We start from the raw sequence: 24,498 nt of genomic DNA, 5'->3' as shown, positions 1-24,498 counted from the left end.
ATTAACTTCCGTTCTCTTGGCACATGATAAAAATGCTTAAGTTTTATTGCAGCAATGTAATAACTTGCAGTGGTTATTCAGCAAGAGCTGTGTTTTGTAACACTGCTTAACAAGTCAAGCCTAACATTTCAGCATTTTTGAAATTGAAATTAATGTTTCCCAGGTTCCTAACTGAAGCTGCAAGACAGATGCAGTTATGAGTAAAATCTTGCTGGCATGGATGTTTGGTGTCAGTTAAGCCCTCCAGCACCACAGCTCTGGAGAGGTGCTGCTCTGCTGGACGGCAGCTTCGGGCACACCAGAAATCTGGGGTCTGCCTCAACAACTGCCTCCATGAGCAGGTGCTTCTGTATCACTGTATATCAACAGGACCCCGCTGTTACTGTTTGGATCCTTAAAATATGTGGCTCTGCATACCTTAGCTACTAGTATTAATGAGTCTTAAGTACTACGACTCAAATAACAGCACCAGGGGAGGTTTCAGTCTTCCTTCTGTTGATTTATTGCACGCATCTAGCAGCTATGTGTGTACAAACAGGTGCATAGTTCCCCTGTACAGCTCCGCTCTTGCTTCTGTGAATTTCTGACCCAAAAGGGGAGGCAAAAAGGCATGTTTCTGTGTATCTAAGAATCAAAAAATCAGTAAATGATTCTCAAGTATACACATCATACTCAAAATGCTTTTTAATTTAATTTTTAGAGCAAATGCATTTCCAGGTACCAGTGCCCCCAAGGCTACTTACTCTAATAACAGCACCAAGTGTCCCAAGGCACCGCTGTTTGGGTTGGACACCATTAAGTATAGACTTGGAATTACTGGACTCTGTAAAACTGAACCTTTATAATACCCACCTCACGAGTGCAGGTTATCCTTCTAGGATGGGGAGCTTCCTGTTGCAGCTGATACACTGGGAGAAGGCAGAAGTTAAATTCTGATTAATACAGAATAATTGTATAAGTTAGGCATTTTAACATTAAATATTGCTGTTTAAATAAAGAAGACTCTGCAACATTTAATGCAAAGATACATATATCGAGGTCTCAAAAATTACTTACAAGTGGTCAGAAAAAAGAATGTTGCTAGCCAAAATGGGATTATTGATTATCTTTACAATTAATTGATCGAGTACTAGGGAGTAACTAGGTGACACCAGTCAAGTGTCCATCAAGCAGATCAGAAAAGGAATCATGATGAATGCAAATTAAATTTTATTATATGTCAAATCAGGCTGCTGTCAGACTTTCTTCAGTAAGCAGATGGAGTCCCATCCTGCTATGCTGGGCACACGCTCAGTCACCTGAAATACGTCACAACTTTACAAGAATCATTCAGAACCTTGCAGAATCAAACTCTCTGCTTTTGTGACTGCGCAGTGATGACCTTTCTGAACAAAGGGAAAATAGATCTGCAAATGCAAAAGCCTTAAGACATCAGGAGTTGAGTAGCAGAGTAAAACAGTTAAGGCCCAAATTATGACATACACTTAGTAGTATCTTCCCTCCCTCCCCCCCCCCTTTTTTTTTTTTTTTTAAATAAGCCTCATCAAGCCAGAATAAATCTTAGGAGCCAGTTGTAAATGTAATGGTACTAATGTGCAGACTTTCTAATATAATACCAAAGGAGTGACTTTCAACTTCTATCCCAAAATCAGTTTGGTTTGGCAAGTCACCTTCAAATGAGGCTGTCAACACTAAGTTAGCATTTGAGTGGTACTCTAGAACTGACAAAATGGACATTTGGAATTGTAATCTTTTAAAATTAAATTATGTTTCAGTCATTAGTACTAACACCAAGGTCTAATAACATGTGGTGTCACCTGCTTCAGGTAATAAGATTGATTGATTTAACCAATAAGATTTGACTTCATTACACTTCTCATTTGATCACAAGTCTTTTCCACTGACAAATGCTGTATTTATGTGCTAAGTTACATAGGAGAAAATGGCAAGATGCCCAATTATATGGCAATCATAAGATAAACTGGACAAATTCACTCCTTTTGTTCCAAACAAAAAAAACTAATGTTTTTTCCTGATGTTACTAAAATCAATCCTTACCATTTTGTATTGGTATTACAAAAATGATTTTTTCAAGTGATGAAGAACAGCACACTAGTATAGAAAACAGTAATTTTAATTTCAAGCATAGCATGACCATTTATTTTGCCAGCACACAGGTTCCCTAGCTTCTATTGTAAAAGTCGTATTTGATGGCACTGGGCCTTGTCCATATCTAATTCTGAGAACTATAGAGTCAAGTTCAAAGGAAAAAAAAAAAAAAAAAATCACAGAGCAAATACGGATTTCTCTGAATTTCACAGAAGAGCAGTGGAAACTCACAATCAGCATGATCCACAGAAATTGGCTAAAAAATAACTGTTTCCCACCTTACTTCAAGCCATGCTGAAAAGATTTTCTGGAAGGAAATTCCTCTTCTCCAAAGGCAGTACCTTTCTCTTCTTCCAGTCAGAAGCACAGCAGGTAGACTAGTTAAGTTACAAAACAGGATGCCTATTCCTCCTCCTCTAATTGATGTATGCAATTCAAACTGTTCAACACCAGTTTCCTTGCTGTAATTATTGCCAAGGAAGTCAAACAAGACACTCCTCTTCATCCATCATGAGACAGAAATATAATCAAACCCCATGACTCTGCGCTTAATTCTGAACCATGGGAAGAGTTCACCGTGGCAAACCATGATGGTGTAGTGGGTGCACATATATTTGCACGCACCCAAGCCTTCAGCTCCTGGCAAGCTGCCAACAAAGATTTGGTACTAGAGGGGTTGGACCCCCCTGTTATAGATTATGGCATGGAATAAACCAAAAAAAGAGGCAGTGTTCCCTACGTTCACAGAAGGTACAGAGGTGTGATTCACTGTTACTGCTTACAACTGGGAGCAAAATACACAGATCTTGGTAACAAGTATTGCAATCATGACTAATGATGTTTAATACCAAGGAGCAAAGTGTCTCAGTTTTATCTTGTAGCCCTCCCCTGCAAGAAAAACCTTGTTCAGATAATTCTGTGTGCAAATTCTTTAATAGTAATTGGCTGACTTGGCATATGACAAGCTACTGGCATAATAAATGATGATTCAAAAGGCACAGACAGGCTTTGCCACCAGGTTCACAAACAGACTGAGGTCCCAGCCGTCTCAATTACATGACAGCAATTGCATATGTTGGCAATTATTAAAAACCATTCAAAGTCATCCATCTGCTTGAGGGTAGGAAGGCTCTACAGAGGGATCTGGACAGGCTGGATCCATGGGCCGAGGCCAATGGTATGAGGTTCAACAAAGCTCAGTGCCAGGTCCTGCACTTGGGTCACAGCAACCCCATGCAACACTACAGGCTTGGGGAAGAGTGGCTGGAAAGCTGCCCAGCAGGGAAGGACCTGGGGGTGTTGGTTGATAACCAGCTGAATACGAGCCAGCAGTGTGCCCAGGTGGCCAAGAAGGCCAGTAGCATCCTGGCTTGTATCAGAAACAGCGTGGCCAGCAGGACTAGGGAAGTGATTGTCCCCCTGTACTCAGCACTGGTGAGGCCGCACCTCGAATGCTGTGTTCAGTTTTGGGCCCCTCACTACAAGAGAGACATTGAGGGGCTGGAGCGTGTCCAGAGAAGGGCAACGAAGCTGGTGAAGGGTCTGGAGCAGAAGTCTGATGAGGAGCGGCTGAGGGAGCTGGGGTTGTTTAGCCTGGAGAAAAGGAGGCTGAGGGGAGACCTTGTCACTCTCTACAACTACCTGAAAGGAGGCTGTAGCGAGGTGGGGGTCGGTCTCTTCTCCCAAGCAACAAGCCATAGGACAAGAGGAAATGGCCTCAAGTTGCGCCAGGGGAGGTTTAGATTGGATATTAGGAAAAATTTCTTCACCGAAAGGGCTGTCAAGCATTGGAGCAGGCTGCCCAGGGAAGTGGTGGAGTCACCATCCCTGGGGGTATTTAAAAGAGATGTAGGTGTGGTGCTGAGGGACATGGTTTAGTGGTGGACTTGGTAGTGTTAGGTTTACGGTTGGACTTGATGATCTTAAAGGTCTTTTCCAACCTAAACAATTCTATGATTTTATGATCTAAAGAAAAGACTGAACATTCACAAATTAAAAGTCTTCAGCCTTTTTTTAGACTTGTTGTCTTTCTATTTTCTTCAGTTAATATAACTGTATTTTAAGAGACCCTGACATTCCTAGACTGTTAAGGGATATGCCATAATTTTTAGTACAAATTTCACAATATCTGACTATTTACTTACAGCCTAAGCTCTTTGAAATTTCTTATGAGACATGTTCTAATTTAGAGAAGTAATCTAATGCTCATATTGCATAGAAGATCTTGACTATGTAACTCATGATCACTTTAACAACTCAAAAATTGGAAATCAAACCCAAACAACAAGGCTGATTTATGCGTTTTAAGGCCGACTTATGAGTTTTAAGGCCTAACTGTGATTTTTGAATGCATCAGGTTGGCAATGGCAGGGACAGAATAGAAACAACTGACCTCTGTGAGCCATTAACAGAATACTGGTCTAGGTGACAGAAAAGCTGTTTTTCTAGTGCTCATTTAATTCTACTATATATACTTTAGCTGACAAAAATACTTTAATCTGCTCTCTTACACTTACTCTCTTTTCTAACCCTGGTTTTCACCAAGCCTTTAAGACCAACCTAAAATCTCCGATTGTAAAGAATCTCCCACTGCAGGATGGAAAACTTTTTGAAATAACTACATTTTCTCAGGTGCTAAATCTCCCCAACCTTTAGAGAGCAACATTTTCATAATGTGAATTGTTGCTTGAGCAAATCCCTTTAGCCAGCCTGAAGACACCAAGCCTTGGGAATATATACAAAAGAAAATGCAAATGTAGGTTTGACATCCCTAAACTGTTAAGTGTGTTAAACACACAAACATTCTGCTTTCAAAATCTGCTTTTAACAGAAGACTCTTCTTTCTTGCTGTGGATCCTCAAGTCTCAAAATGTCTCGCACCTTAGCTTTTCTATTTACAAAGAACTAGAATTTAGGGGTGAGACACTGTGGGAAGCTATGAGGCTTTGCTATAGTGCCATTTGTCTTGTGTTCTCTTCAATCTCCCTGAACCTCCATCAATGCTTCAAAACAACAGGTTATTCCTTTACATGGATATTTTTTGTATTTAAAAATTTAAGTTTGTTTGTTTGTTTGTTGTGGGTTTTTTGGGGGAGTTGTTGTTTTGTTTTGGGGGGTGTGTGTTTGTTTTTTGTTTTGGTTTTGTTTCATTTTTTTTAATTAGGAATGAAAGCCAGCAAGTTGTGAAATTCCCAAGGGAGTGGTGCTCTGATCTCTGGGCAACGTGCCTGGACTACTGCCCTGCACACCTGACTAAGGCAGCCTGCAAGGCCAGCTTCCTCTGAGCTAGGGCACACACACTGAAGAGCTGCAGAGCCCAGGCAGGCAGATTCGTCTTCTGGTCAGGGCTTCAAAAACCCTGCTTGTGATTTGTCACACCAGGCCAAACAAATGCTCTCATTTTACTACATCAGCAAATTCTGGGGCAAAACTATTTTGAGTTTTTCTAATCATCTCAAGTCTCAACTCCAGTGATGCAAGGTACTAGAGCACAGGAGTACTAAAAGTTTGCAAGTGATACCAACTTTAAGGCATGAATGGAGTTTATGGAAGCTCCAGTCTAGGCAGCCAAAACAATATAAGCCAGACCCACACAGGAGTGGGACCACTTATGTTAGTAAGGTGCAGAGAATACTCCTCCAAATAATCCGCATTCACCTTTCCTTGAGGATAAACAACTGCACCTATCTCTAAATAGTAACGAACCCCTTGATGTTTCTTAAGCTCACATTCTGATGAAAAGAAAAATGAGTCTTTTAAAGCACCCAACTGAAACTTTTTCAGCTCTGACTTGGGGGAAAAAAAAAAAAAAATACGTTGAGATACTTACAGTAAGATTTCCAGACAGGTGGTCTGTATTCATCAGTATCTGAAAGAAAAATGACAAATCTTAATGCTGTGTTGGAAACATTTTAACACAGAAACAACCCTGCAAAGCACTTGCAGATTTATTAAAATAAATATTGCACCTAGGTTCTGAAATTATTTTTTACTATCGGAGTATAGAACAACCTGTTAAAAGTTCCCCCTCTTTACTTAAAATGAAAATATGAAAAGGTAGATCAGAAGCCAAAATACTGGGGGGGAGGGATATGCATATTATTTTACTATGTATATATCCATAAGTTCCCTTTTTAAGTTCCCTTTTAAATTACACCAGAAAGATTTCTTAATCTCAATTTATACTCCGATAAATCAGTTTTTATCTAACTTATTCCTGCTGTTAGCTTTTTCCTCTTCTGGAGAGCAATTAACAACTCCTCAAATAAAATCAGAGTATGTAAATACTATGAAATATTTTGCAAAAAAGGAGGGGGTTTTTTCATACTGAGTACAAGCTCTACTTGGAAGCAGTCAGTATGTGTTAAAAGTACTAGTATATTTCTAATCCCAAATTTTAATTCTCAAAAAAAAAGAAAAAAAAATCCCAGTGTATTCTAAGTCCTGTCTCCCTCATGACTTGCTGACAACTGATCTGACATTTTGAGCTCAGGGTTCTGTTGCAAACTTCATCTCTGATCCACTGTTTTACCACTCTGACCAGCTTCAGTTCTGATGCTACAAGGACCCGGGGCTTTCTGCAAGATGCTGTGCTTACCTGCCTGGGAGCTGGTGGGAGTTACTCAGTACTCATTACAGCACAGGGTCACAAGCTGAGACAACCACACAGCCAGCCTTGCTGTTTGAAGCCTCTTCTCGCTGCAGCATTCATTTCTGAGCTCTGTTTGCAATTGTTGGCTCACTGGAACTACCTGCTGCATCCAACAAACCCCTAATTTCTATTTTTTATCAAGCAATCTGGGAACCTGTTGCTTGAATTTTGGCCTGAGTGGCATCTCCGCTTGAGAGTCCTTAAGGCCTCCAAAACAGAGCCTGAAGCTGGGAAAGGATTTTGTTTTGCCTCCCCTTAGGATAAGCAATCTGCCTTCTTCAGATATTTGCTTTAGTCCACCTCTCCCACCTACAGTCATGTCAAAATATCTCTAAATTAGAGCTTAGTGGAATGAGATATTTTCCAGTTTAATTGCCACAGACTTGCCCAGACCCTCCCCGGACCCACTCAGCACTCTCTCTGCCCTGCCTGAGCTACCATTTTGCTCAATTTTTTACCCTGTATTTTAGTGCTACGCATGAAGAGGGTGCAGTCCTTATGGACTACCTCGGTGGCAGTGGGTTTTATAAATACAATTCATTAGGACTTTATTAGTAAGGCAGCACTTAGTCAAAGTGCCATCCCCCAGAATATGATGGCTTTTGATCTTTGGACGGCCCTGCAGATGCGCTACCGCATGCTGGGGATCAGGCAGAGCACCTCGCAACTGCACAGGGACCTTCGGTGGCCCGCGCTATTCTACGGCAGTGAAAGAAAACCAGCAGCAACAGATGCAGCCTTGGTTATTCATTCCTACTTTGATACCTTTAATTAAGGCAGTGCAAGTCGATTCATTCCAGAAGCATTGTAATGTGATCCCTTAGCACTGCAATGTCACATGGAAAAAGGGCAAAACTTGTAAGTAAAAATAATGGGTTAGTCCCAGAAGACGATTCTTACCCCACTAGCTGAATTTTCTTTTCCTATAGTCTTTTTCTGGCAATATACGCATCAGTTGGATTTACAAAATAAATAATTTAAGTAAAGGAAAGCACACACTGTATTTGTAAAATATGAGCTGACTGTTATGAAAATACAAATATCTTGGCAGTCTAACTTATACTTGCTCGCACTCAAGCCGCATAATTGTTACAACTAAGGGCAGCATGATTATAAAACTGAAAAGCAACAATATTTGTGCCAAACAAAAAACCCCAAACCTTGTTAAAGTCAGGCAAGAACAGCAGTAACTTTCATACAACAAACATTTAACATTCAGAAATTGGAAGGAATGATTTATGTTATGCAGCTGTGCACAAGGATTTTGTTAGAAAAATCTGTTGGTGAGCTTTACTGCCTTTACAGTGTGAGAATACCCTCCGGCCATCCTGCATGAGGTAATGAAAAAACAAAAGGTCATTTCTATTGTGACTTAGAAAAAATTTAAAAAAAAAAAGGTATCTGATATAAAATACTGTAGCAGCAAGTACAGAGCAGTAACAATGGTGAAGCAGAGGGTCTGTAGTGTTTGTTTCTGTGCAAGAATGTCTCCGTTACTAAAACCACCCCACTACACAAAAATAAAACAGAATAAGCATAAATATGAGACCTGTCTGTTAGTTACCCGTTTTTTAAAGATTCATCAATGTAGTCCCATTTAACACATCATGAGTATTTTGAAATGTGTTATTAGGAAAAGGGCTTGATTTTAAGATAGTGCAGGCTTCCATGTATGGCATCTCCAATTAGGCATCCGGAGTACCCGAAAAGCACTTTAAGGCATGATAAAAAACGCACAGAAAATGTTGAACCCAAAATACATTTTCTCACTAACGCTGCGCCACTTTCTAATTAACGCAATAAACTCTACGCTGTCAGTTCTCAGATTTTCTACAGCTCCCATCAGCACTGTATCTCAGCTCTGCTAAATGTTTCCATGATAAAATAAAATTGTTTTCTACAAGCTGTGCATCATGTTTTATCTTAACTGTATTTTCTGCCTTAAGTGAGATGCAATTCAACTTAAAGCTGCTTTTCTCCAGAGCTCTAGAGCACTACAGAAAACATAAATGCATAAACTGATGCTACCAGCTCTGTCCAGATGTGATCCTACCAGCATTGCTGAGACTTCTGCCAGCATGAGGACACTCTCATCAGCAAGGACATTTTAGATCAGGCACACTGTCCATGTACATAAATTGCAATTTCAAACTGAGACCAGTTTCAAGCTGACAGATGCTGGTGCTGAATAATCTTCCTAACCTTTAAAAGTGAAAATGTTTGATCATTTCCCATTATCCCAAGCAATGACAGGTTTTTTAATTCTTCAGAATTTTGCTCTGATTTGAAGGGTATATGTATAAGATTTTATTTTTACATAATATAATGGGACTTCTTCAAATTCTCTACCCTGAATCCATACTGATATCTAATAATTTTCCAGCCTGGAATAGATCAGAAAAGAAACAGCTGTCTGCCCAAAATCTGTACGTTCAAGCTCCTAAATAAACCTGTCATAGTATAAATATGTATGTATGTGTAAAGAAAAGAGTAAGAATATCTTAAACTGATTCATCACTTGAAATCCCACTGAGATCCAAAGCTATAGGCAAGGTTAAGGGGTGGGGGGGAAACAATGCTGCAGGACACATGAGAATACATTTACAGTCCTTTACCCTGTAGACTCAGTTTTTGCTCTTGAACCCACAGCAAAATCAAACTCATCTTTGAAGCAAGCATCTCATTGCAGACCTGTAACAGCTGGCGCCTCTAATTCAGGCATGGACCTACATTTCTTACGTACCCTAAATGACAGGTTATGTGTCCCTTTGCCTCTCCAAGGGCGAGGGTTTGTCAGCCCAGGTCTCTCTCTCTCCAGTGGGCAAGGACAGGAGTGATCCCTAACTATTTCTTAAACAATTCTCAGCACTTTCTTGCCATCATCTTCTTTCTTCCCAAACACACTCTCCTCTCTTTTCCAGGACTTTGCCTTCCCCCAGCCTTAGCAATCTTCATCCGCACACAAGACCTCTGCCCTCATCCTTGAGCAACACTTTGGTTTGCTCTCCACTGCTGTCCTGCTAGGACTCACCTACCCAGCCCCCTCTATCTGCTCAGCATCTCATTCTCAAGCCATCTCATCTCTACTCAAGGCTTCCTTGAAATTTGCCTAAATACAGAGAAAACAGAGGCAGAAAGGCCCGGAACAGCACAACAGGCAAGTTCTGGTGACAGTCCCTTTACAGGCAGGAATGTCACAGTGGGGCAGGAGCGTTGCTTTCTGGGCTCAGCGTGCCCTCCTTTAAGCACAGAAATTAATGAAAGAAAAGGGAAACTATGCATCTTGGGCATGAACCATCTGCAAATAAGAAGTGAAAAGCACAAAGTGATCATCAGAAATATATGCTTGCACAGAAAAGGGTTTCTGCCAATAGAAAATCATACAGCCATTGAGGAGAAGTTCATATACAGACACAAATGCTATGACAGCATCTCAGATTTTTCCATAAACACAAATGTGACTAATTGTGACATTACAACGTAGCATTTCCCTTCGTTATTTTCCTTCTTTTTTACCCATTTCCATTTTATGCCTTATATAAATCTGGACAACTTTAGTATTTTCAGAGTGTACATTTTAACTGCAGATATGAAAACTGTTACTATTGCCTCAAACTGTTTAGACTGCTTGTCTCTGTGTATTCCTTTTATAGAAAGAATAAAAATGTTTACCTCTGCTTGAAATGGTTCTTTCTCTCTCCCCACTGAAGATCAGCCAGCTCTAGGGTAGAGCAGCAGCAGCTTAACTACGCATGGTAACCCCATAAAGCAATTTAGGACTTACTGTGAGGTTTCCTGTAGAGAATTCAGTTTTATTTTTCTTTTACTGTATGTCATTCCCTGCAGCATGGTGATCTGTAACATCATGCTGGAGATTAGTTTAACGCTGTGTGGGAGGAAATAATCAGCTATTTGCTGACACAAGCTATCTTGCCCCAAACTTTGATTTTATTTGGCAATATCCCTATTGAGCACAGGTGAGGCCTCAGGTGGTGAACCTGGTGGAAGAGGCCAGTTCTTCACCATGTGGACCAAACATCAACATGATTAGGAGAAGAAAATCCAATTTCATGTTTTCTGAACCAATCTATGACCAAGGACTGCTGTAAGTCATAAATATGAAAAGATGCAAGAAAGTATAAAATATTCTTCTGTAAGCTGCGGCCTAGGCACTAACCAGTAAGCGTTAACATGTGTTTTAAGATGCTAATCTTGCTTTGTTTGGCAGCAGCATGTGTCAAAATTTAACTCCTAGAAAGATGCATGACCAGCAGACACGGCCATTTGCTCACCCGTACAACAGACTCCTTTTTGTGCTCAAAAAACAACTTCTAGAAAATTCTTCCTCAGCCTCAAAATCTTGCTTGTTAGCACCTTCTCTGTGCCCAAAGGATGCACATAAAATCACTCGCCTTACAGAAATAAAGACATAATTTATTTGCTGGTGAGATTCTCAAGCCACAAAACCAGCACAGTTGAACAGAAAAATGTCATTTCATCTCTGTTTTTCAGAGTACGAGTGCCAACAACATTTCAGAAACTAAGCTCAAGCCATCACGAAACATTTTAAGCAGCAGCCAAGCAGGCCCTAGCAGTTAGGGCTTTTATGCACTCCAACCAAAATAAAACTCAAACCAGCATTAAGGTAATTAAAGGATGAATACAGCCACCGCCCTAGGCAGCGGTAGTAAAACAGATGGGCTACAATACTATGGTTTCAGGGTAAATACGAGAAGCGATCGCTGGCTGTGGCAGCACCCAGCAGCGCTAGAAGCATTTTGCAGAAGTCCCTGCGCTCCCGGCAGCAGGTGGAGGGGAAGGCGATGGCAGGGGCTCCCGGAGAGGGGGCAGCAAGGTGGACAGTGCAGAGAATGGCCAAAATATTCCTGTTCATTGAAGGAAGGGCACACACCAAAGGTCCTTTGTCACTCCTAGACAAGACCTTGGGATCCACATTTTTTTTTCCACAAAGCCTCTCTCCACCCCTCTGCTACGCCTCCGCTATGAGCAGCCGGTAAGTTAAACGATGGTCTGTAACGGGGTGGCAGGCAGAGGCAGAGTCTTGATGCAAAGAGCAAGAAGCGCCGTGGGTGGCTACCTGCCCATCACACGAGGTCCTGCAGAAACCAACCCATCCCTGCCCTGGCAGGCAGGGTACCACGCATACCGCTGCCAAAGGCTGCAGAGAAATTCATTTCAGCCGGTGTTCAGTAAACAAGAGAGAAAGCCGTTGTCAACCTTTCTTGCCTTGCATGAAATGTTTTCTTAGGAACAAACACTTCTTCAGCATTTGGTTCCTCCACATGAATACAAAAAGGGAAATGATCCTCTGGCTCAGTCTTGTCCTGTCTTCGCCTCTCCATAGCACAGGGGTAACATTATTTCTGACCAAAATACCTCGGCACAGGCTTACACCACTCTTTTTAAGATATCTCAGGAAACTTTTTGGTATATTCCCTCTCTCTTAAATAAAAACTATTATACTGTTACTTTACAAAAAATGTTGGGGTTTAAAAGTGACTCAATAAATAACGTTAATCCAAAAGTAATGTTGCTCTATTAGTCCCTAGAAACAAAGACATTAATGACAAGAACCTGCTGGCACGCATGGCCTGGGCCCATGTGGAAAACACGCAGGGTTTCACAACTAGGGCGTCACAGATTTCCTTTGTTTATGGGAAGATCCCCGCAGGGCTGAGAACACCCCAGCGAGCACCACACTTTCTCCCAGTTCCCAAATACACAATATACTGTATGACACTCAGCAACAATGACTGATACTTCTAGACTGTTATTGAGTCTTTGATGCTATTTTAGTGTTATCCTTGGCACACGATTTCCTTTGAATTAAGAAAAAGAAAGAAGTTTTGAAAACTTTTAGACATGTCAAGGCTCTTCCTCAGGCAGGCAGACACCATTACTGTAAGGAGCTTCAGTGCAAAAGCTTCCAAATAAACCATCTATTTTCTCCACCTTCTTCAGGTGGAGAAAAGATGCCAGACAGGCGCCCGCTTTAACATACAGGCAGATGTGACAGCTCGGCACGCATCCCGGCTGCATGCGGACTGCTAACCCTCCCAGCAGAGGATCCCTGCTCCGAGCCTGCTGTGCCGCTGACACAACCCACTCTGGTGGAGAGCTGGACCGGGGCAGTTGCTAAGTGTTAAACTAAAGCCCAGTCCGATCACAGAGACAAATGGCCTCTAGGTTGAAAGAGGAGCTATCGCCAGCCTACGTAGTTCACCTCCTGCCAGGGGACAGCAACTGGCAGGCAGAGGTTACAGGTAGCCAGCTCAACCACACCCAACTATTTCCAGGCTGGCCCTGGAGAAGCTGGCACGCAAGTTAAGTCACTCCATCGCTAAAACCATCCATCTACAGGGACATGCCCAAGCCTGTGGGCAGAAGGCACAGTCACCAGCAACAGCTCTCCTTACACAAAGTTTTACTCAGTTGCCTTGACCTTTGGCGCAGGTTGCAACACTCCTCAATGCCCATAAAAACCCATGCACCTAGGCAGCTTTGGACTTTTGAAATTAAACTGTATTTGAGTTATTTAAGCAAGAAAATGAAAACAGCGGAATGTATTTTCTTCACGTTTTCCAAAGGCATGCCCATCTGGGAGGAGAACAAGAGTACAATACAATCTAAGGGAAAGATACAAACCAGTGAAAACAGGCACAGATAACAAAAGCATCTCTTTGGCTGCAAGATGGCACTACATCACACACATTGTGCCCCAGGAATTTTTTAATGGGACAAAACTTACTTTTCTCTGTTCTTTTGTCCTCACATGGTTTTGCTTATACCACTCCAAACAAGTACAATTAGGTTTCTAATTATTACTGGAGTAAAAATAGTTAAGAGAAAGCTAGCATGAACAATGCCCCAGAAAGCTACAAGGGCTACTGCCATTTCTTTGATGGGACCAAGTGGCAGACAAGAAAGCACTCCCAGCAAAAGTGAAGGGGCTTAAAGAAGGGCATGCTCTGCATAATTGCATCAGTCTTGAGGGGGAGAGAGAAAAAAGATCACACTACCATCCTGGTTTCTACAAACATCTGATCTGGCAACAACCAATTCTGTGGGAATGCTTCTAATGGGGTTGAATGAGAGACCCACTGAAAACAGCTAGAGTTCAATGCCTTTTATTAGCAGGTCTACTATTACTGACTCTTTTGAATGATGAGAAAATTTTAATGAGTAATATTTTGCCTATCACAGGCACTGCTGCTGTTAAATGAATTCATCTTCTAAGTGATTAGACCAGGCTGCAAATGATCTGTTTCTAGATTTTCATTTAACCAAAGCAAGCAAAGCAAGTACTCATTTTTCTTCCTCTTTGCCAGATAAATAGTGGCATCTGACTACACGAGTGATGACAAATAAAAATTTCAAAAATCCTTTATAACAAAAAAAAATTTAATTTTTAATTTTAAGCTGGAATTTTCACATGTGCAATGATAACAAGCAAAACACAGCTGTTGCCCTCTTTCTCTTGACTGTAGTTTAATGGAGGGGTGGGAAATACCCATCCCATGAAAGCACAGTTAGCTTACTGTTTAAGAAAAGTTTCAAAACCTCTAAAATTATTTCTTAGTTTTGCTGCAAGTATAAAAATTTAGACCTCAGAGAGGTAAAAAGATTACAAGTGCCACCTTGTGGGCATTTAACAAAGACAGAATTTAATGTTGCTTTTCGTTTCCGGCGGGGTATCTCAGGCTCCAGACAACAGGCTGCAGCCAATTTTCAGCATTTCTGGGAACACCATCTTCACTTCCCGAGAAAAGACAGACACGATGGGAACTGCTATCTCACATGGCTCTGAGTTAGCTGTACGTACAACAACAGAGTCAGGCCACCAGCTGTCTGTAACCCTCTGATTTATCTCGCTATAGGAGTTACGATGGCTCTACAGACTCATAGGTATCCTGAAATGTCTGGTTTACACAGTAAACAACTTCCAACTGAAAGTGTTGTCAAAATCAAATATGCCTCTTTAATTTATCTATTTCAAAGAAAAACAGCCTGTCAATTTTTTTTTTTTTAAACTCATTGTGGCAAAACTGACTGTGGCTGGCTACAGCCCTGAAGTGCTGGATCAATGAGTTAGGCAGTTCCCATCCTCCCTAGGGTTATTTGAAAGGTCTTTTGCAAACTAATTTTGTAAGTTAAAAATTGACAGAAATACGCCTTTATTGGATGACTTGCATCTTTTAGATTTGACAGATTATTTGTCCAAGTATCGTCTATATCAGTACAGTGAAGTCTTGGAGCAATTCAGAGTAACATCAGGTAACACAAGCCTGAACACTGTAATCAGACTTCCCTGGTTTAAATCCAGACTGGTTTTCACTGGAGACACTGTTGTGATCATGGTCAGTGAAGTTTGCTTGGAAGCCAGGAGAAATACCTGTCGAGGCTATTACTCCTACACTGCTCTCACTCCAACCATGGCAAGGGATAACGTAGGAGAAAACATTTACCCTTCGACATTTCCTTTCCTATTTTTTGTTTCCACAAATCCTTCTTTGTCTCCTATTTTAAAAGTCTGCCTGCACAGAGACTGAGCTCATTTCCCATCACTTGTTTTACTTCTTCCAAACATTAATAATACCAACAAGGGTACATCAGTTTTACCATGCCTTCAAGCCAGTGACAACTGTTATAGCCACAGTCTCAAGGCATTCACAAAAATACATTTTTGTCTTGATTTCCCTAACGGATCCAACAGGGAATATTGATTGGAGCTTGATTACACAAATATTCTGAGCAGTCACCCTAATAATGAAAAAGAACAATATGATATGGTATAAAAGTGTCTTCTAGCTGTAAATTAATCCCCTCCCATGAATAAGAAGTCTGTCCAGTCAAGGTTGAGCAGAAGAGACCCTAAAGAAAGGACGAGCTTTCAGGCACTTTTGAAATACAACCCCTCCATCCGTTGCATAATGCCCTAATTTGCTGAATGGGGACGCATGTTTTATCACCGTTCGCTTGGTTGCTTTGAATTTTTTTTTCACGCACAGCACTGAGATAATGAACATACATTCACTTTCCTGCTCTAAAATCCACTTTTAAATAGAGCATTGTGGTTTTACCAAAAGCTGAACCACAACAAAAGAGCACAACACTGACCCTGCCTCCCTATCCATTGGTAAAAATCTGCTGACAACTTGTCCTCCCTTGCATTTTAGACCAAGATAGCTGCTGAGCATTCATTAGCCTCCTGGGGGAAAAACAAAACAAAACCACCCATTAGCAGGCCAGGCAAAAATCAGAGTCACCCGAAGAAAATTAAGAGCAGATCTGATTTCTGACTGCTGTTATAACTGGCCTCAAGATGGACTCACATGTTCCAAAGCACGTCTCTCTCTTTAACTGGGTCAGATGGTCTAATAGATGCCGTTGCCTCTCTGTCCCCAAACTTGACCCATTAAATTCTTAGACCATCAGAGTTATAACAAACCTATTAAGATGCTTATTAGAAACAGATTTTTCATTTTCTAAAACAGTCGTCAATAACACAAGCCATTGCTCATGCAAAAATATGGCTTGTATTTACATCCTTATTTCCAGAACAGATGCAATACATCAACACTGATGGTTGGAAGGAGGAGGACAGACTACCAAGTAAAGTACCCGTGTCTGGGACCATGATCGTTTTTTATAGTGTCATGAAGGAAACTCCTAAAACACATTACTGGCAGAGTCAGGGAAAGGGAAATGGACACAATGTGGTGGGATGCCTTTTCTTGAATTGGAATTAAGTTTTTTACTCCAAAAGTCATTCTCCATTTGCTGTGAGCTTTTCCCCAATCTGAAAGCTGCAAGTGTCATTCCTTACCTCTTCCTGTTCTCATATAAAACATCCAAGAGGTCTCCAATGGCACAAAGTAGGATGCTCCAGCTAGAAAAGCTGAACACTTCACATTCCTTTTTGGCAATTCCATGGCTCACTATTATAACTGCAGTCAAAGAACTATGGCAAATGATATTTGCCCACCAGCCTCTCCCTGTTTATAGCATTAAATCCATCTTCTTCATAACTCTTTTCCTCCTCAGCAGGTTCATCTGCTGCACTAGGTGGGAACGAGAGAAAGGAGAGAGAGCAGATGTGAGGTTCAGTCCGTGGAGAAGCTGTGCTCCGGGTCCACTCCTGCACCACCCAGCACATTGTGGGGCTGGAGCAACAGCCAAACGATCATCTCGAAGGTGGTTTAGCAGCTCTGCAAGCACTGAGAGGTCTTCTGCATGGGCTCCCCATTTGTCCTCAGTTCCCTCTGTATTTGGAAGGATGAAAGCAGAGCAGGGGAGCTGGGAACAGGCTGCTGGAAGGAGAGCTGAACACAAAGGTTTGTCACCGCCCAGCAGGAATGGGAGAGCTGACCAGAAAGCTCGATATGATCAATGCTCAGAGATAACCTCCAAGACCTTTTCTGGGTAACTCCATAGGTTTTTTTTCCCCCCTCTAGGAAATTAATTCAGATGGTTTTCTTGTCTCTGTTCTGAAGTTTTCTCCTTTTTTCCCACTAATTAGAAGAAAGACAAATTGGTCTGCAAATAATGGAAACTTGGGTTTATTACCTCTCACTTTATCATGGCACCGTGTTAAACAGGAGGTTTTCGACAATTATTAGCTGCATTTCTGGGATATTGATGCATCCTTACTGGAACTGAGATCCCACGGGAATGTCCACAAGTGAAAAGCAGACTTTGTCCTACAGAACGAGACGTCTAAACAGAAAATAGGAACAGTTGCTGGCGAGAGAAGCAGAGGCCCATGTAGATGAGATCATCCTACAGATCAAAGATCAGTATCTCTATTCCCAAGTCTTGCCAACCCAATAATCCCCCAGCCAGCATTGCCTCTCTCGGTAACAGCTCTTTTGGTGTCTTTAGCTCCACTTTGAGGTTATAAAAAGAACCCAGTAGTGGCAACTAGCAGCACAGGAAAACACGTACAGACAGACACACGGAGAGTTATAGGATGGGACAGATCAAAAATCCAGTTTATAGTTTCAAAATGGTCCTGGCCTACCTACATGGCTAGATGGGAACTGCTGGGAGGCAGAATGCCGCAAGCAATTGTCAGAGACTGTGATACACAGGATTTCCATACAGAAATAAGGGCAAATGCTAATACAGCTCTGAGACGTTGCAAGCCCTGCCTGTGTCTTCCACGGCTGCTCTTGCACAGCAATGAGAGAAGGAAGATGCCTTCCAAAAAAGGCAGAGTTTTTACATTTAAGACTCATGACTAACAGCAGGGCTACCCCATCAGCAAAGCATTTAAGAAGCAGATAAAAAGCTCTTCCTGCTTCTCACAGACCTTTCTACTAAGTGGAAAAGAATGCCAACAAGCTTAGCAGCTGAGTTAGGCAGTGTGAGCTCTCCCTCAGACAGAGCAGTCTGCAGCGCTCTTGTCTCAGAGCTTGCCTGGAGGCATCCCCCTGAGTTACCGTCCCAGGAGCGCAGCATACTCTGTCCTGCCCCGGGGCTCACCATGCTTCGGGGTGGCAGTGACACTGGGGCTACGTTTCACCTCCTGCAAATTCTGAACCTGCAGAAGAGCCAGTTAGGACAAAACAATCATCTTGCTTTGGTCTGATGCAGTCGGAGGTGGACCGGGGTGGCAGGTATCTCCTTACACAGCACAGTTTCAATAAAAGCTAAGGAATAGGGGATGCTCCACCGAGTTAGTGATGAGCTTGCTGCTCTGCCACTGAGGAGGGACAGGCAAAGGTGCTGGGAGGGGACTGTGACCACAGCTTGCTTTGACACCACGTGGAAGTGGGCACATACGCAGTGCAGCCAGGAGCTCCCCAAGAACCACAATAAAGCAACAGCACAGCTATACGCACATGAGCTCACCACTGGAAACGCTGTGATAGCTTTCCTCTCCTTCTCTTGGTTTTTTGGGTTGGTAATTTTCCTTCACATACTTGCAAATATTTATCTTGTTATACTACAGATGTAATTTCTCAATAAAAAAAGTACCTGACGTAATTCCTTTACCATGTAAATTTTGGCATTGAGATAATAGGCAACACAAAGTTTCTGAATGTTTTCTCACCAGGAAGAAGAATCACTATTTTATTTTGAAATACTTCTCTGCTTCTGTTAAACCAGTTAAGATTTTTTCAACACTTTCATGTCCCATTTATAAATATACTCTTTGAAAAACCTGAAAAGGAAATCAGTAAAATTAATTGCTGTGTCAAAATCATGCTTCCTTTATTGGAAGGATATACCCATGTGTGCATGTTCAGCCAGTAAGGCAGAGGTGAGGAAGAGCTACATCCTGTTTGGGGTATTTTTGTGGATTTTTTTTTTTTTTTAATGAAAAATGATCCAAGATTGCACTGCAGCATTGTGTCCAGATTCATATGGAAACCATAAAGCGCAGATGAAAAAGTATGGAGACTGGCCCTACCAAATAATTATCAGCAACTTTTATAGTCTGCTCTGGATTGTATACATATCAGATACTAATTCAGCATCGAGGAGATCAGTTTGTACCCTGCCAGCGTGAAAGCAAGGAACGGTTAGGTACTGCACTAAAGCACTGGGTTTGTTTTTCAGAACTGTACTATTACTCTAATTTTCACAGTCCCCCATTTAGTCTGCACAAGGAATAACTCCATACCTCCTTCTCCATTGCTGCAGCAGTACTCAAAGACTTTGCTACATGATGCTCTATTGTACTTGCTATATAATTTAAATGGTTACAGTTGTGGCTCTGCTGGCCACTGTAGCACACCACCATGCAGTAGGTAACAAAACAATTCCCGTATTTAGGAAACAGTGTTTTACCTTTACTTTTGGAGTAGGAATTTCCCATAAGCAAGCTGCCCCAGGACATTCAGATCAAGGTCAGAAACTATGTTTTTATTTCATAAATGGCCTTCTTAAATGGCAAGGCTACCTATAAGCAACTGCTCTTGCAACAAAGGAAGCAGGAAGGAGATGGAGATGGGGAGCAGGAGTGCAGTGGAGAGGGAACCACCACCTCCCATCAGCACCAGGAACATCCATCCCCAACCATGTGATGTATTCAACAGAGCCAGATCCTGCCACCCGCAAAGATGGACGTGACAGTGGGCATCCTCACAGAGACGACCGACACCAAAAGTACAGTTACCTGCTCACTGTGAGCAGCAAGGTCTAGGTTGCAACTTTGACAGTGGCCCACAACCAGAGGATGCAGTTTTCCTAATGCATTCTCCCAGGGGACTAAGATTTGGTCATGTGAAAAACCAGACCACATTATCACATCCTATCAGCATTGAACAAAATTTTAACCAAAAGCTAACCAGCCCTGATAATCTCTCCACGATGCTTATCACAAAACTGCTAACAAAGTCACAAAAATAAATTTGGGGATGAGTGTATCAAAATATATCATGGAAATCAGACTCCCACAGGAATACATAGGATTTTACGAGCACATTTTCCAGTAACTATGAAATCACTTCAGAAATGTCACCTTCTTCATTCAGACAGAGGATGAACAAATATTTTGAGTGCCGGAAATGTCAGGTGTCAGTCGGCTCTTTCACATTCACAGAGGCCGTTGCAGACACAGCGAACACCTCCGGCTTCCCAGCTGGGTGTGATCAACCTTCCTCCTCCTGACTAGAACCAGGACATTGACCCACCACTCCACCGTACAGCTAAAGCCTCGGGAACAGCGTGGAGAACTGCGGGAACTCTTCCCAGCGTCTTCTTGGGTCTGGCCAGCGAGGGTGCCTGAGGCCCAGATGCCATGCAATTACGAAGTTGTAGCTGTATTGTTAAATGCTTTAGAAGACCAAATATTTCAGTGACCTTAAATGACACTTTTCCTTGTTTCAAGACAGACTCAAAAAAGCAAAATCTAGAGGGTTTTTAATTTTCTGCCCTCATTTATGAAGATGTACAAGGCAGATACAATCCACCCCACTGAAATGACAACCGAGCCAGTTTATGATTTTACGAGGGAGCAGGAAGCATCTCATATTGTGTTAATAACTACAAAAGTGCCCTTGGGCCAGGTCTGGGGTCGGTTTTGTTTCGTTTCGCCTGCAGACACGTTTCCGCAGAACGGTACGATCTCTGTCCACAAGGTGGAGCAGCTAAATAGTCTGAGATGCAGATGCTAAGCCCCAAGCCAAGTTCAGAAAAAGGAAAGAGAATCGCCTAACAATGCACAGTCGACTGTTAGACTGCCCAGAGCAGTTACCTATGCCTGCACCCTTGGAGGATGCCGATTACTGTGCTTGTATTTGGCAAAAATAACATACTCTTCCAAAAGGCTTCTAGTCGGTTTATGCTTTGAGTTTACTGATTAAAGTAGTATTTAAGCCATAACTACGGTACTGCCATTATATGTAAACACTGGCTTTTCTTGACACTGAGACATGCTTTCTATCACATGGAAATCCTTCAGTACATCTAAAAAAACAGTTACTAACTCTCTCCAAGAGTTCTGAAGAAAATAAAGTCCCCAAACCCAACAAGGCAGAAAGGATCAGCTGAGTCCAAAACAAATAGAAGAAAACCCAGATTTACACCTGAAACATCAGTCCTTGGCTGATGTGAAGTGTGCATCAGCAAAGCTTGGGAACTCTTCCTGGATCCTCGGATCTAGAGTGTATTTCACTTCAACACCATCGGATGAGATTCTGTGCTATGCAGACTTCTCCACTTCCTAGAGGGTCACTTGAAGCCAAGGAGGAATGGGATGCGTTTGTGCAATGGTGTGCCTGACCTGATGATATTGCAAGAGAATATCTCTAGAGAAAATTCTAAAACCTCATCTGAATTCATTACTTGTGCACACAATTGCACCTGACCTTTCCAGTTTCAGCAACAATCCTCAAACCTCTGATTTCTTAAGATTCTTATACAATATTCACAATTAATAGAAAACAATTTTATACCAGTCACTGCATGAAGCACACTTCTAAGCGCTAGCTGAGAAGCCATGACTGCAATTTTTTCATCCTCGTTTCTAAGTGTTAGTGTCACTTCTCTGATATTTTGATCAACTGATACCAATTTACTAGTTAATAGATCCATCTTCGTTTCCTAGTTCCTACGCAGGTTTCCCTTTCGATTTTTTCTTGAGATTGCATTGCCAGCAAAACCTTTTCAAGGTTGCTCTCCTTATTTGCTTCATTAGGTTCTATAAATTAGGTAAGGTTAGCACAGCACCCAGGAGAAAATAATCTTATGATTCTCAGCACTTGGACACTTTCCCTCCCAGATCCATGAATGAGAGTCAGAAGATTGAGTTTATGTCTAACATGGTTTCCATTTTTAATAAATCATCTTCATTTTTAAATCTTGTTAAAAAACCCCCAAACATTGTACTAATGTCCCTAAATTGTTTTGTCTAGTTAAACTATTTGAAGTTCCTATTGTGACTAGATGTTGAATTGCTTAAATCTCCTTTAAAATTAGCCTGTGTCTGTTGGTACTGAATGAAGCCCAAGTATTTTAAGCAAGGGCTAAACATATCAAGAGCATCTACTGTAAGCAGGTTAAAAAGATCACTTTGAATTCACTGCTTTACTGGTGAAAAAGATCTAGCATAGGCAGTGCAACGTGGGGTCCGTATTCACTTTGAAAACGGCTTCAAGAGCATAAGATGAGCAATGAAGTTCTTTACGCCTTTTTTTTGACCTAGAAGCACCAGTGGTGGGTACCATTCCTATAGCACTCCACATTTATGTTCCCTGTAGCGACAAAAGCCCTACTATAAATGCTCCAATTCCATGAACAAATTTCCATTACCTACTTCAATTAAGGAACAGATTCAAAGAACACTTTTCTGGCACAACCTGACTCTTTAGTTAAGGGGCTCTGCCAGCAAACTTTTACCATCACAGCTAGCCACAAATTTTAAGCATAGTTCAGGGCCACATACAAAAATTCAGAGGAGAGCAACTTGAATAGTAGGTGATCTGTTTACCTCCTGTTCTTCGAAGGCTCTGCACGTAAGACAAGAAATAAGCAGATTAATTTTTGAGTATTTCCTATCCTGCAGAGAATCCGCAGGCATTACCTGTTGTGAGCCATTTTTTAGAGGAACATTTACTTTCTATGTTCCTGTGACTAAGCCAACCAAGCACTGTAAAATTTAAAAGCATTCCCTAAGCAAGCAAAAGTTATTTAGGGAACAATGAATTGATTTAATTTCTCTGCAATATCTTTAAGATTGTCACATTAGAAAATATCCGTTTGTACCAACATAAGCATACCCTACTTTTTGAAGCAGCCGCAAGACAGTAAGTATGGTTTGCATGGAGAACAGTAATCACAGATGCATAGAACTTAAAATAGTAATCTGTTAATTAGCATTTCCAGTATGGAAGAACTTATTTCCAAAGGGTTGTCTCATACTCATAGTAGTAGATAGATTTATAGAAAAGTACTTCTGTACATTACGACACCAGAGCTTGCAGCTGTGGAAAGGAATTTTGGTAAGTGGGCAAATGAATATTTGTGTGCTCTTTCAGCAATGTATGGGCACCTGAAATGGAGGTATAATTGGTTTCTTTGTCCCTACCCTTCCTGACTGTAGCAATGTATTGCTTATTTCTTTTCCTCTGATATTTTCCCTATAAATTTCTCTAAAAACTGTCCTTGTTCATCATCTCCTTAAAAAAATGTATCTGTCACGTGGACTACAGCTCCGTCTCTAATCCCATTCATTTGCAGCCACTCATCAGAGTGCAAGCACTTCAAAGATTAAAAGAGAATTGCTTCACTTGTCATTTCTTAACCACCAATATTCAGGAGGGTGAGTTTTCATCCATTGGCAGGCTCTGAGCAAGGTAAGAACATGAATAACTAATGACAAATATGTCCATGAAGATCTCTCCTGGCTGTTTTGAAATGTCTTCCTTTGTTCACACAAGAAAGTTGATGAGCAAACAAATGAACAGAAAGGGTATTCATAAAATGTAAGGACAGCTCATAAGCATTAAAACATAACATGGAACTATTTTTCTTTCAAAGTACAATGCTGACTTCCTTTAAATACTTCTCAGGACATTCAAAGACACAAGCAAACAGCAGTAGCAGTGGGATAACTTCACACTTCCCCTCCTTTTTCCTCTACATTGTTTGTTATCTTTCCCATACTTGAGTCATCCAAGTGGAATGGCAGCACACACCTCAGCCATGTCACTGTGAGATCTCACAGCTTAGGGTATTAACAGATGGGCTCTAGGAAGTCTAGCCATAGAAACATAACTGATTGCTCTTCCTGTCTCTATGAAGCTGCTACCCCTCGCAGGGATTCAGCAGAGCAGAACTGGTGGGTATCCTTTAGCTGCTTCCCTGCTAAACCAGGCAAGTGGCTTCAGCCCAGCTCCACGAAGGCTGGGCATGAAGCCACTGGACTTTGTGCTGAAATGGCAGAGAAGGACACCGGCTTAAACGCCATTCCAGGTGCTGCAGCAGGCAGAAAGAAATGGTTAGAGAGAAAAAAGAGGCTACACCTGCAATCACCACAACCTTTTGTAAGGGAACGTGAATCTGCTGTAGGATGAAAAACAGCACTAGAATTCAATACCTACTCAAGTTCTAGACATTTATACACACCAGGTGTGAAAGTCTGCACCATTTTGTGGACAAAGATGTTTTTAAAATCCCTGCCAACTCTTGGTAGGCAATTCACAAATATGGATATCAAATTCATCGCATATATTATTTACAACAAACAACTGGATCAGGCAGCATTTCTT

At 41.5% G+C, this 24,498-nt stretch overlaps 1 protein-coding gene across 5 annotated transcripts in view; it reads right to left on the bottom strand.

Annotated features, from left to right (window-relative positions):
- Positions 1-24,498, bottom strand: part of CHN1 (chimerin 1) — a 105,929-nt gene that overhangs the window by 77,008 nt on the left and 4,423 nt on the right. For 3 of the 5 annotated variants that reach the window (XM_075511793.1, XM_075511790.1, XM_075511795.1), the window contains 2 exons: positions 5,939-5,977; positions 853-908 (listed from right to left, as the gene is read on the bottom strand). In XM_075511793.1, coding sequence (XP_075367908.1) covers positions 853-908; positions 5,939-5,977 — 95 coding nt within the window. Of the gene's footprint in view, positions 1-852; positions 909-5,938; positions 5,978-17,801; positions 17,910-24,498 lie in introns of those variants that run through there. The other 2 variants (XM_075511789.1, XM_075511794.1) reach the window with 2 other exon arrangements.

This window comes from Mycteria americana, chromosome 9, assembly GCF_035582795.1.
Source record: "Mycteria americana isolate JAX WOST 10 ecotype Jacksonville Zoo and Gardens chromosome 9, USCA_MyAme_1.0, whole genome shotgun sequence".
NCBI lineage: Eukaryota > Metazoa > Chordata > Aves > Ciconiiformes > Ciconiidae > Mycteria > Mycteria americana.
Note: the sequence above shows the minus strand (reverse complement) of the source record. Positions and strands in the feature narration are given on the sequence as shown.